We start from the raw sequence: 14,092 nt of genomic DNA, 5'->3' as shown, positions 1-14,092 counted from the left end.
GTTCTTATTAGTCAGTGGTACGGGGTCTGCAGATTTCCTCCTGTATAAAAATGTAAACTTAACCTTGATGATTTAAAATATCCTTTAGGCATAATATTTGAAAACAGTAGAACATAGAAATAAAGATAAAAAGTCAGGAATGTGGAAAATATTTTTTTCATTTTTGCATTTCACAAATGTGGCTCAAACTTATGATTATGACTTATTTTATATTTTGACCTTTTCAATTCATAATTTTAATTTTTTAACATATATTTTGACCTTTAAGTTTCACAATTTTAACTTAAACTAATTTTGACCATTCCAACTTTTGATTTTGAATTTTATTGCACGTTTCAACCTTTGTCGTTTTCAACACCTAACTTTGACTTTAAATCCAATTCTCTGCCCTTTAAGACTCATAAATGATCTTTTAAACTCATTATTTAGACTTTTATTGCATATTTTGTCCATTCTTTACTCAATATTCTGACATTAGTCTCATATTTTGGCCCTTTAAATTCATTACTTTGACTTTTATCTTCATATTCGACCTTTTAAAACTCATGATTTCAATTTTTATCTCATATTTTGACCTTTAAACTCAAGACTTTGAATTTTATCTCATGTTTTGGCCTTTGAAAGTCATGATTTTGACTTTAATCCTCATATTTTAACCTTTTAAACTCATAATTTCATGTTTAATGTCATATTTTGACCTTTCAACTTTTTTTTTTTTTTTTGCTTTTATCTCATAGTTTGGCCTTTAAACACATGATTTCAAATTATATCTCATATTTTGACCTTTTTAAACTAGTGATTCTGAATTTTATCTCATATTTTGATCACTAAAACTCATGTTTTAGACTTTCTTTCTCATATATTTGCCTTTTTGACTTTTTATTTTGTGTTTTGACCTTTTGAACCATTAAGTTTAAGTTCCTGTTTTTTTTCCAGTACAGCTGAAAATGAGGTTAACAGTTTTTGGGTAAATGCTGACCCTGTTTGGCGATCAGGTTAGACCTAAATTCAGAATCTGTCCCCCTGCTGGGACTGAGTTGGACCCCCTGCAGTAGACCAAGGACATTTTTCCACTCTAACTTAAACAGAATGATTGATGATCTCTGATTCCTGCTCCATGTTTGAATCGAACCTACAGCCTTTTGGTCACGAGGCAGTAGTCTAATTGAATTTCTCAGTTACCTCCAGTCTCATTAACAAAGCAAATACAATAGAATTGAAATGAAGTGTTGAGCTGATGTAGAGCCAGCAGTTCCACTGGGAAGTGAACCTTCCTGTTAAAAGATCAACAGGACCACACGTACAGCTCCCAGCTCTGTCTGATTTCTCTGTTTTTAGAAGTCCCAGCAGGCAGCAGCTCCATTTTCTCTGCACCTGAGTGATTAAACAGCAGCTTAATGGAGCCTCAGGTGGTTCAATGTGGAGTGAAATAAGAGGGCTTGGGAAAAAAGACAAATACTTCTCTCTGTTAATAGCTGCTCTTCCATTCAGCTCTGAAATGAAGAGAAAACTTCCTGCATTCAGCTGGAAAGTCACAGCAGGAAAGACTTTCTTGTTTTCTTCTTCACTTCAGCTTAAATTGTTTGTATCTCTCACTAAATTGCAGTGTGGAGAAAATTGCTTCAGCTACTTTCCAGGGAAACTATTTGATCAAAACCTTGACTCGATGTGCCACAAAAGCCTGAGAGGAGAAAGAATCACAAACCAGAGGAAGCAGCTAGACGTGCCGATCTACACAAAGCTAATGATTACTTATCTGGAGTAGGAATTCATGTTAAGTCTGAAATTTAAGATTTTAAAAAGCTGCACAAACTTCCATACACCATTGTGTTTCACAGAAAGGAAAGCACCAGCCTGTTCCCTCTGAATGTGGATAAAAGATCATTTAATATCAGCAGATTTCATAAACCTGATATGCAGAACACAAAGGAAGATAACAGAGCCGTGGTTCATAAAAGTACGTCCTTCAGAGGTCAAAGAAGGAAAACTTTTTTAAATGTAGAATTGTGTTAATGCGGTTAGAGACATTAAATCAAAAACTGTAAAAAATAGAGTTGAGAGTAGATTGGAGTGCTTAATTTCTCTACCACCAAGGTAGGGAAGTGATGGAGCTGCATGGATATGAAGGTTTTATTCCCAGCTGGGCACGGCCTTTCTGTGTGGAGTTTACATGTTATCATGCATGTGAAGGCGCTCTGCAGGTGCTATGGTTTTCTCCAAAGACATGCTCTTTAGCTTAACTGGTGACTTAAAATTACTCACTTTGGGTGGCCAGATGTCCCGATTTACCTGGGACAATCCCGTTTTCAGGCTTTGTGTACTGTGTCCCGTCAAAAATCTACAAATCACCAATACATCTCAAAAATTAGAGTACAATGAAAAGTTCAATATTTTTTTGTCACTCATTTCAGAAAGTGAAATCCACATATTATAGAGACTCATTACACATAGAGTGAAATATTTCAAGCCGTTATTTCCTGAAATGTTGATGATGATGGCTTACAGATAATGAAACCCAAAATTCAGTGTCTCAAAAAATTAGAATATTGTGAAAAGTTCAATATTGGAAAGTCATGGTGTCACACCCCAATCAGCTAATGGAGTCCAAACACCTGCAAAGGTTTCCTGAGCCTTTAAATGGTCTCTCAGTCGGGGTCAGTAGGCCACACAATCATGGGGAAGACTGCAGGCTTGACAGATGTCCAGAAGACAGTCATTGACACCCTCCACAAGGAGGGTAAGCCACAAATGGTCATTGCTGAAGAAGCTGCTTGTTCACAGAGTGCTGTATCCGAGCATATTCATAGAAATTTGAGTGGAAGGAAAAAGTGTGGTAGGAAAAGGTGCACCAGCACAAGGGAGAACCGCAGCCTTGAGAGAATTGTCAAGCAAAATCCATTCAAGAATTTGGGGGAGCTTCACAAGGAGTGGACTGAGGCTGGAGTCAGCGCATCAAGAGCCACTACGCACCGACCAATCCTAGACATGCCTAAGTCACACTCTTGACCCAGGCCTTTATACTATAAGGGTAGAACCATGATCTGATCAGCTGAGGGTGTTGGTGGTTTTACCAGAGGTGTCTGCTCATACATATACAGTGCTTAACAAATGTATTAGACCACCACCCAAAGTAAGGTTTATGCCACAGCTGCCCTAAATTAACAGCATTGGTAATTACCAAAATCATTTTTTATGTTTCTGCAATGGTTAATACACCAATATGTAGAAGCTCTTTAACCCAAATGATATTTTTGATGCTAAAATATAATTATTATTGTTATCCATGAATTTTCAAATTGACTGATTTACAAAAAAACTGAAAAAATAGTAAAGCACATTAATATTTCTTGATTAATATGTGAAATTATAGTTATTTACTTGCATTCCTGAACAGAAAAATGAGTTTTAGTGGTTGAATACTGTGCTTGATTCATTTCTGACTTCTCAGAGAAGCCCAGTGAGCCGGCTCAAATTTGGGTATAAAAAAGTGAATTCAGTTTGAAATTCCTCATTCCTGTTCGAAATGGTAAAACATGGAGAGCTCACTGAAAATGAAAGAGTCCGCATTAAAACACTTCAGGATGCTGGATGGTCTCTGAGACAAATATGACAGGTGGTCTAATAAATTTGTTAAGCACTGTATATCATATATATATATTTTTTTCAAACCATGATTAGAAACACACTGGATCAGGACCAACCCAGAAGATGAAAAAGTGAAAAGAATGCATAAATTTTTGTGCAAAAAGACAAATTTTTGGCCCCCCCCCCCCCCCCCCGACCCTTTTTTTAAGATAATAAAGTTGTATATTTACAAAAAGTTGAACTTAAAAATTTCAGAGTTTAAAAAGCTGTACACTTACAAGAAAAACTTAAAATTTCCAAGTTTTAAAAGTATGAAATTTCATTCTTTAAACTAAAAAAGAAGAAGTGTTTAAAATTATAAATTCACAACAGTGTAAAATAAAAAATAACAAGCAACCAAACTGGAAACAGTGGCTGTTTTTTCAACTTTATAGCCTCAAAAAATCTATGCTTTGGTTCACGTTCATTTACATCTTTTAAAGTAAAAGAAAAAAAGCATTTTTTTTTTTGTAGTTAATGACTCTTTAGGCCTGAGAATTTTGAGTTTTTTTTCCGTAATATTAACAGATCTTTATTTTTTTCTGGAGTTGCCCCAATACACTGTCATGATAACAGATGGTTTCATGGAAACCCATTCCATGAAGCTCTCACCACAGTTTTTGTGCTTACATTAATACCAGTGGAAGTTCAGAACTCTTAGCTATGGCATCAGCAGAGCGTTGGTGACCTTTATACACCATGCACCTTAACAGTTGCTCACCCCGGTCTTCTGCTTCTTGGCTGAGTTGCTGTTGTTCCTAAATGCTTCCACTTTGTGGTAAAATCACTAAAAGTTGATTGTGGAATATCCAACAGGGAGAAGATTTTACAAACCGTCTTTCAGCAAAGGTGGCATCCATCACAGCTTGAAGTCAGTGAGATCTTCAGAACGACCCATTTAGGATCACAGATGTTTACAAATGGAGACTGCATGGCTAGGTGCTTAATTTTATACACCTGTGGCAACATGTCTGATTGAAACACCTGAGTTCAAAAATTAGCACAAGCACAGTCCTTTGCACTCAATAAGAAATGACGTTTTTATTGAAAGATAACAGACATTTTGTTGTACCAGTTTAACAGTTTCACAGGTTTTAATACACACATTAATTGACGTGTATTCAGTTTCATTAAAAAGAAGGCAATTTGCCCATTAAAGCTTTACCAAAGGCCACAGCATAGTCCAGTATCAGACAATGAATGCAAAATCTGATTCTGTATCATCAAGCAGCACTCATCAACAAAATGTACAATATTTGAGATTTATAACAGATCACTGCATCAAGATTGAATCAGATTTCCTTGTTTTGACTCAAGAAAGTAAACACATACAATTTTTTACATCTGTAATCTAGAATGTGATGTTTATATCAGAGATGTGTAAATACAGAACAGCTTAACTGTGTATTACATGTTTTTTTCACACACAAACACATGAATAAAAGAACAATCAAAATCATTCCACTCTCCAATTTGTCCACCGTACATAAATTGTCCACAGTCCTGTTCTTTGAAGTTGTTGGGCTGCCCTTCACCCCAGAATCTGATGAGTAAGATATCAGAGAAATTAACTAGTCCTATGTGAGACACATTCCTAACTTAAAGTGAGACCAGAAGCCCTGGTAAATGTAAAACAATCATGTCCATACAAATACAGTCATGCTAAGTGGAGACCTCAGGCTACTTTTATTCATGTTTATCAAAAATTGTAGAAAAACTAGTGTATAAAGGCAACATTGGACATTTGAACATGAATAATATTTTGTGTGAACACCAGTATGGGTTTCTGAAGAATCACTCTGCTTACATGGCTCTTTCACATCGATAAGATCCAGACTGCACTTGAAAACAGAGAGTTTGCATGTGGTATTCTTTTGGATCTCTCAAAAGCATTTGATACTGTTAATCATGATATTTTGATTGCAAAATTGTACAGGTATGGGTTTGACGATAATATTGTGGCTCAAAAATTATGCAAATGATAGACACCAGTATGCCAGGATTAATGGTGTGGAATCTAAGGCTACGTTCACACTGCAGGCCTTAACGCTCAATTCTGATCTTTTTCTCAGATCTGATTTTTCTCTTTGGCTGTTCACACTGCAGTCAACTTCCAAAAGATCCTACACATATCTGATTAAGAACCACATACGAAAGTGGCCTGATTCTGATTCGAAAAGGTCAGATTCAACAGTCAGAAAAAAATCAGATATGAGTCAAATGTGAGCAAAAAATTCTGATTCGGGTCACTTTTGACTGCAGTGTGAACGTAGACTAAAGCTATGATACAGTGTGGGGTACCACAAGGTTCAATTTTAGGACCTCTTTTGTTCCTTATCTACATAAATGATATTGAATTGGTATCTAATACAGTTTGTCCATTATCATTTGCAGATGACACAAATTTACTTATCTCAAACAAAGATTTATCTGTTCTCATCAAGGAAGTCAACAATGGCCTTCTATTGTATTCTAAATAGTTTCAAACTAAGAAACTGGCTTTAAATGTGAAAAAAAAATCAATTTTATGATTGATATGATATGATGGGAAGAAAAAAAATCTAACCCACAATTAATAAAAATATATACTGATAAAGAACAAAATTACTCAGATCACATGGACAAGATTTTTAGGGATCTTGATTGATAAGAAACTTTCCTGGAAAGGTCATTTTATCTGACTGTGCTTTTTTAAATGTGCTAAATGCACAAGTAAAAAATAAAAAATAAATATAAGCTTTCAACCCCCCATGAACCATGTTCAAACAGGACAACACTAATGGTAACGCCCATGGTCTGAATTTATGAAACACGGAATTTGGGTGTACTGTCATTTTCAGGCACAGATCGGCATTTATCAATCTGTATGTGAGCGATACGCTTAAATCCCACTCCAGGTCTGAGCCATGTACATACATTCACATTACATTCTAAACTGTAAAGAACTATAATAATATGGTATATAAGTTAAATATCATGGATGTCTAAACTAAATATTCAAATATCAGCTGGACTTTGGTTATCCTCAACAACACTGTTAACAACAGCAGTGATTTCCTTCCACACAAAATGTTTCTAATTCACTTTAATGTCACTTTGGAGGCTGAAAACAACCAATATTTAATTTCCCTTACTTCTCTGACATGGAGCCTGAATCCATAAAAATGGAGCAGGTGTTTTTGCTGTATTTTGTAACTCCATGTTGTGAACTCTGGAGGAAAAGTCGGCTTAACTGTGAATATCTAGCAGTGTGTTATTTAAAAACCCTGTGTACACCGTGATTGGCCAGACACGCCTGTTTCGTAAATCACATACGTACCTTTTCACAAGATTATTTCTACATCCAAATCTGTGCAGCTGCTACACAAGTTTGATAAATAAGGACTCTCTTCTCTGCCAGGGTCATGATAGTTTTGGATTTTCATTCATTTTACTTTTATTGTTTGTTTTCAATTTCAGTTTAGTTTTTTTGTCTTTACTGACTGGTTGTTTAGTTGTTATTTTGCGAAAATGCTTCATTGTAATTTCATTTTTATTAGTTTTAGTTTTTTAGATCCTTGTTGGGGGCGAGACCCAAAAGGGCCTGGAAAGGTAAACCACATAAGTATTAAAAACACATTAATTAGGCCACTCTACACTTTTCAGTTGCATTCAAAGCTGATGTTTGAATACAACTCAAGAGCTAAAACTACCACTGAGTCTCCAATTAAATCAGAGCATTTTATCCTCCCTAGGCTTTGGTGGTCAAGTTACTCAGTCAGCTGCTGCCAAAAACTAAAACTAAGGACATGTTTCCTCTAATTTTACTTTATTTTAGTCAGCTTTCTGAGCACACAATTCAGTTTTAGTTAGATTTACTTCTTTCTTTTAAAAACTTAGTTTTCTATTTATTTTCAGTTAATTGGGGTGATTTTTACATTTTACTTTTATTAACTAAGTTAGTTTTAGTCAGCTATAAAAACCTTTGCCTCTGCACAAAATGAGTCTGTCAGTGCATCACCTCCTGAATAAACAGACCTGGTTGATTGGTTAAAGTTGAAATACTCATACTGAAACCACAGTTTAAAATGTTGCTACATCTGTACTGTACAATGAAAGCATGTGCACAGCACAAAATATAGTAGAAAACAACTGTGCAGCCATGTGGCCCTGTCAATAAAAATGTTAAAATCTTTTTATATATGTAGACAAATATTACTTTGCCTATAAACATAGATTTGATAAGATTTTTATGATTTATGTAGAATCTGATTTTTATTTCCTGTGCTTTGTCTATGTCATGAAGCTAAAGAGACAAGATATTACAAGTTAACATGATTCATTTTAATAAACATCTATGATGAAGAGTTCAGGAATCTCTTGGGATGTTCTGCTAAGTGTCCTGATCCGACAAGATGTAAGTTTGTGTGGTTTGTCTGTAAAAACTTACGTAGCTGTGACTCTGGACCCATCCACCCACTTCCAGGTCCCTTCACTAGCACAGTCAGTCAGACCGATCCAGGCTTGTGAACCTGGTCCCATCAACCCGTTGATAAACGTCTGTTAATGTAACAAGGATGACAACACTGAAACATGCAAAATGATTAAAGTCAAATCTTCACTGTTTGAAATATAAACAATAGAGGTGGGAATCTTTAGGCACCTCATGATTCGATTCCATCAAGATTCTTAGGGCTACGATTCGATTCTTAATCAATTTTAAGGTTTTTTTTTACATTTCTGTTCTCACTGTGTCTAACATAATAAAACATTACATTTGTGTTTAGAAAAAAAGAGAGAAATTAAATTTCCACTATCTTCTAAAGGAAGATGTGTGTAATCTGGAAATTTACAACTGCTCTGGACCAAAAGGTGGCAGCATCCTTTCCCTGTAACACATCTGAAATTAAAGACATTAAAATGTCCTTTTTCACAGACAAATTACTGGTAATCCAAATCTTGCTGTTACACGCTGTGTGTCAGAGTTCCACCTTTCTGTTCCTGCGATTCCACAGTACTAAATATTTAAATTATTATCGATTATTAATTATTGGACATTAGTAAATCGATTCAGAATCTTCCACCTCTACATCATGATGCATCTCAGAATCAATTTTTTCCCCACCTCTACAACAGTTAATTTTGAGGTTTTTATTTCTAAAAAAATAACGGTCATTTGCATAATAATGTGGAATGCGGTGCTGTGCATGCCTTGTAAGGATCCTGCAAAACCATCTTTGCTTTATTAATTCTCCGATCCAACACATTTTCTTCCTCCTTACCATTTTATTCCTGTTGTTTAAGATTGCCAGACGACCTCCTTTGGAGATGCAGAAGTCTCTGCTTGAAGACCAGGAACGTCTTTGAGTTGAAACATAGAAACTACTGCTACCAAACTTTAGCCAGCATCCTTGACAAGGTTTGGCTATGTAATGAGAGAAAAGAGAGACTCCAATCATCACTGACTGCATATAAACACCACCATACTCTATACAGACTTTTTATCAGTAACATCTTACCTAGTGCAATGACTCTCTGCTGTAACTGATCTCTAACTTCAGTCAAATTGTTGTAGTTGGTCCTCAGCTGATCTTTCTCCCTCTGCAGAGTATTAAATTGGCTTTGCAAGCTGACTTTGCTTCTTTGCAACTGGTCCTTTTCACTCTTCAGTGCAGCATTACTCCTCTGTAACTGATCTCTGTTTGTTCTCATGGTGTTAAACTGAGTCTGTAAGTCGTTCTTTTCTCTCTGCAGGTTGTTGAGATTGCTCTGAACACTGTTATAGTTTGTTTGTAGCTGATCTTTCTCTTGTTTTATAGTGTTGTAGCTTTGCTGCAGGTGGTCTTTCTCTTTAGTCAGGTCAACTCTTACTTTTTCAACCTTCTTCTCTAGCTGATCTTTAACTGTTCCCAAACTAGTGTAATCACTCCTCAGCTGATCTTTCTCCCTCTGCAGAGTATTGTACTGGCTTTGCAACTGGTCCTTTTCACTCTTCAGTGCAGCATTACTCCTCTGTAACTCATCTCTGTTTGTTCTCATGGTGTTACACTGAGTCTGTAAGTCATTCTTTTCTCTCTGCAGGTTGTTGAGATTTCTCTGAGCACTGTTAAAGTTTGTTTGTAGCTGATCTTTCTCTTGTTTTATGGTGTTGTAGCTTTGCTGCAGTTGGTCTTTCTCTTTAGTCAGGTCAACTCTTACTTTTTCAACCTTCTTCTCTAGCTGATATTTAACAGCTCCCAAACTAGTGTAATCACTCCTGAGCTGATCTTTCTCCCTCTGCAGAGTATTGTACTGGCTTTGCAACTGGTCCTTTTCACTCTTCAGTGCAGCATTACTCCTCTGTAACTGATCTCTGTTTGTTCTCATGGTGTTAAACTGAGTCTGTAAGTCATTCTTTTCTCTCTGCAGGTTGTTGAGATTGTTCTGAACACTGTTACAGTTTGTTTGTAGCTGATCCTTGTCCCTCTGCGTAGTATTACAACAGAGTTGCAAAGCATCTTTGTCCTTGGACAGTGATTGGTATCTGTTCTCAAGTTTATTTTTACTCTGAGTCAAATTTGTGTAGTTAGTCTGTAGCTGATCTTTCTCTTGTTTTAATGTCTTGTAGCTTTGCTGCAGCTGCTCTTTGACCTTTGTCAATGCGGCCTCTAACTGTTCTCCAGTGCTGTTAGCAGTCTGAATCAGGTCTTCTGACATGGGATTGATGAACATGTAATCTGTGAAAGAAAAAACATGTTTTTGAGATGATTGGATTTTAGAGTATTCCTCATCTTTGATTGGGTTTCCTCTCCTCTTCATGTTTTTGCATCTACACACCCCAGGCAGAGGAGGAGTGGAAGGATTGTGTTTTGGGGTTGTCTGTCTCTTCATCTGTATGTCTGGGCTGTTGTGAATTCACAGAAGAGAATTAGTGACACCTTCAAAGGAGAAACTCATTTTGGGCAAGTGGAGATTAAAGTTTAAATAACGTGAAAAGACTGATGATAACTAAAAATAAACTGATGAAAACGGTTCATTGGGAATCTCTCCGAGATCTTCCTGAGACGAGATTTCGATGGAGCGAACTGATGAGGTCATAGCAATAGGATCTCCTGACTGGTTCATCTGTGCTGCCGGCAAAGCGGAACAAACTGCCCCCACAAGATGAACAGAGATGGATAAATACACTGCTAAATGCGGTGAGGGATAAGTCCACCATTATCAAAGCCATTTAGGAACACAGTAATTGAACACTTACCAAACAGATACGTCCTGCTCTATCCTTCACTGCTGCTGGTTTTCTTCCCCCTCTCTCTTTCCAAACTATCAGGGTCAGAATCCGTGTCTTACACGTACAGACGTATATCAAATTTCACCATATTTACTCAGTCGGACCGGTTCATTCAAAGTTTACAAGTGCTAGCATAGCAATATAGCCACATTGGAGGGGGCGGACACAAAACATTGAGTCAGCCTCTGTAAAATCGGCCAGTTGGAGGAAAGCAGGTTCGTGGGAGGGAGGGTTAAAGAGACAGCAGCGAAAATGAAGCATTTTAGACGGAGGTTAAAATAAGGGTTTTTCATCATGTTTCTTACACACCAGTGTGTGAGAAACATGATGAGTGTTTTGGGCTGTAAACCATGTGAAGCTACTATGTGGGTATCAGAGATGGTGTAAAGCCTTGAAAAAAAGGCATAATACCCACACTTTAAAGAATTTTCTTCTCACTGCACAAATGTCCCCTCTGACTCAAGGTTAAACTGAGGTACAAGTTCACGGTGAAAAGCCAGCCCCGTCCTCCTCATTAGCCACCACTGTAACGTCACTTTACTGGGGAACTCAGTACTTTCAATAAACTTTAACTTTCATACCTCACAAAAGCATGCGACTGCCAGGCAAAGTTTTACTTTTTCATTATCTGAAACATGAGCTCTATATGGACTTCTACATCCAAGAACATGGTGGGAGTTGCTAGATTCAGAAATGTATTTTTTTAGTGATGACTGAAATACTTACAGTAGAGAAACTGTCCCATGTTTGCAGCAAAAAGGAGCGTGCACATTAATCCGAGACACACAGAGGCACTTCTAGAGGGAGGCTTTCTTCCTTGAAAATCAACTGGAGGATAAATAATAATGTGGTCATCACATTGCGAATGAGGTCAGAAATGAACACAAAAGATATTTTCAGTCACATTAAATGGATGCTATTTTGGCCTGATAGGTGAGCCGTAGTTTTACTACTGTTGTGGGCAGCAGCTGGATTCTACTCATCATAATACATTAGCATATTCACATTTTGCTACCATCATTATTGATGTTATAGCCTTATTCTACAGTATGGGAGGTACGTTTGTGGCCATGATTACAATAAATTTGTTTTCTATTTGTTGTTTTGTTGTTTCTCTTGTTTGTCTTTCTGCATCCCCCTCTTATCTCCTCCAGCTTCCCCTACCCACCAAACCCTTTCCAACCCATGATCATTATTTTTATTCTTCTATCTTGTAGTGTGTTACAGGCTCATACTTTACCTTTGGTGACAAGGCCATCTTTGGTGAGGCTCTTCCTCATACGTACACTGTCATCGATCTCCATCGGATCCATTCTGATAACGGTCCCTCTATTTTACAGGTGAGAACAGAAACTTTAACTTTAAAGTATTTTGATGTTTGATCCAACCTTTCTTTTTGTATTCTTCAATTTAACATTGAAAACAGTGTGTCAAGTAAGTTGTAACATTCACTCAGAAGTCCTGCAAAATTAACCATTCTATGCTGGTAAAATAGTGAAGAATATTTGCATAAATTAAGACAACTGCAATAGTCTCACAGGTGATTTGCATACCACAGAAAAGGAGCTTTCTCACAGTCATTCAAGTATAAAAGAACCAATGATATTGCAGATAGTATTATGACCAAAATTGAATTGAAATGAGCTAAAGCTTTCGTTGAATATTTAGTTATCAATGACTGAAAAAGTCTCTAAATGTGCACTTACCCTGGAGTTGAGCAGAAGCGAGTGTCACTTTGATGTGTTCATATAATGGTGCTGCAATGATTGATCACAATCTGCAGAGATTTTTATTGTACAGATGACAGGAAGCTCATTTGCCCATGTCATCAGATGTTTTTCTTAATTGAACTCTGTTTGGTCAAAACAAAAGTCCTTAAAGATGTATTTTATTCACATGCTCACTCTTAGATTTACCGGTAATGTTTGGCCAAAACTATTCTAAAAAGGAACTGGGAGTTCACCAGTTATCACGAAGAGGTTTGTGTGTGTACGGCTCCAGTCCTCCATCCTTTGTGGTTTCTCTTCTTCTTTGCAACAAATCGCCTCCCTACTGAGGTCAAGAGGAATGCTAACAGGGTTACATAAAAAAGGTATGAGGTTATGCCTGGAATTAGAGATGGGATTTTATACTAGTTGTAGCACTCAAGTATTAACACAACCTTTTTAATATGTCCTTGTGAATCCTATTTACCATGAAAAACAACTATTCCATTACTCATGGATCTGTTGGTGGCTCACTATGTTTTCCGTGGTGTGCTGCTCATTTCAAATTCCAGTTATGAATGAAATAAAAGATTAAAGTGTAACTGAGGTTTATTGACCTTATAAAGAAACATCAATAGTATGAACAAAACAGTCCATGAGTCTTCAGCTTTTATGGATGAGACGCTCTTTCCTCATGCATCTGTTCCACTATCATAGCTTTAGTTAGCTGGCTAACTGTGCTCTGCTTTAACTCCAGCTTGACAAACACCAGCTAGCTGAAGCCGTCTTCTTCCATAAAATTCAACCTGAGCATGTCTCCAGTCACCAGTTTCTTTATCAGCAGGCTCATCTTCTCTGCTCTGGTATTAATGCAAACAATGTTTGCTAACAGGGATTTTAAATTTGACCTTTGAGAGTTACCATAGCTGTCATGAAGCAGTTGTTGTTGCTGTAAACTGGCTCACTGTAGTAATAAAGTGCTGTGAGTAGATACAGAATGCAGGTTTTAAATGATGACTTCATTAATAGAAGGAGAAAAAAAGTCATCCAAACCTACCTGGCCCTATGTGAATAAGTAATAGCCCCTAAACCTACTGACTGGTTGTGCCCCCCTTGGCAGCAACAGCTGTAAGCAGGTGTTTGCTTGATCTGTGACTCTAAATTGCCCGTAGCTGTGAGTGTGGCTTCTTGTCTTGTCTTCCTGTTGTTGTACATAGTCAGCACATGGCTCATTTAGGTGGTGAAAATTCATGTGATCAGCTTGAATGACATCAAACAAAGTCCATCTCTGGAGGACTTTAGAAACACTGAAACAATGCAGGGAAAGAGATGGTGTGGAAAGATTTTGAGTAAGTCATTGCTGTAGGTAATTAAGAAGCTGAAACAAAGGGAACTTTAGCTAGCTGAGCAGTAAACACTGATGCAGCGGCTGGGATGAAGATGGTCCTGGTCCAATTGTCTGATGAACTGGAACTGTCTTCAACACAGTCATGTCATGCAGAAAGATGTATTG

General features: G+C 37.0%; 1 protein-coding gene across 1 annotated transcript; it reads right to left on the bottom strand.

Annotated features, from left to right (window-relative positions):
* Positions 1–4,668: 4,668 nt before the first annotated feature.
* On the bottom strand, positions 4,669–12,712 carry LOC121516546 (CD209 antigen-like). The gene is made up of 7 exons (XM_041797887.1): positions 12,580–12,712; positions 12,114–12,202; positions 11,600–11,701; positions 9,123–10,319; positions 8,886–9,028; positions 8,054–8,163; positions 4,669–5,167 (listed from the first exon to the last, which is right to left on the bottom strand). The coding sequence occupies exons 2-7, from the start codon at positions 12,184–12,186 to the stop codon at positions 5,032–5,034; spliced, it is 1,761 nt and encodes a 586-aa protein (XP_041653821.1). The 5' UTR covers positions 12,187–12,202; positions 12,580–12,712; the 3' UTR covers positions 4,669–5,031.
* Between the last annotated feature and the right edge of the window lie 1,380 nt (positions 12,713–14,092).

The sequence above is a fragment of the Cheilinus undulatus genome, linkage group 10 (genome assembly GCF_018320785.1).
Source record: "Cheilinus undulatus linkage group 10, ASM1832078v1, whole genome shotgun sequence".
In the NCBI taxonomy this organism is placed as follows: Eukaryota; Metazoa; Chordata; class Actinopteri; order Labriformes; family Labridae; genus Cheilinus; species Cheilinus undulatus.
Note: the sequence above shows the minus strand (reverse complement) of the source record. Positions and strands in the feature narration are given on the sequence as shown.

Excerpts from the sequence above, each read along its gene's own strand:
- LOC121516546 (XM_041797887.1), bottom strand. The coding sequence starts at position 12,186 with ATGGATCCGATGGAGATCGATGACAGTGTACGTATGAGGAAGAGCCTC. Across the intron at positions 9,029-9,122 it reads GCAGAGAGTCATTGCACTAG|CCAAACCTTGTCAAGGATGC; the intron begins GTAAGATGTTAC and ends CTCATTACATAG. Across the intron at positions 5,168-8,053 it reads GGGTCCAGAGTCACAGCTAC|ATTCTGGGGTGAAGGGCAGC; the intron begins GTAAGTTTTTAC and ends CTTACTCATCAG.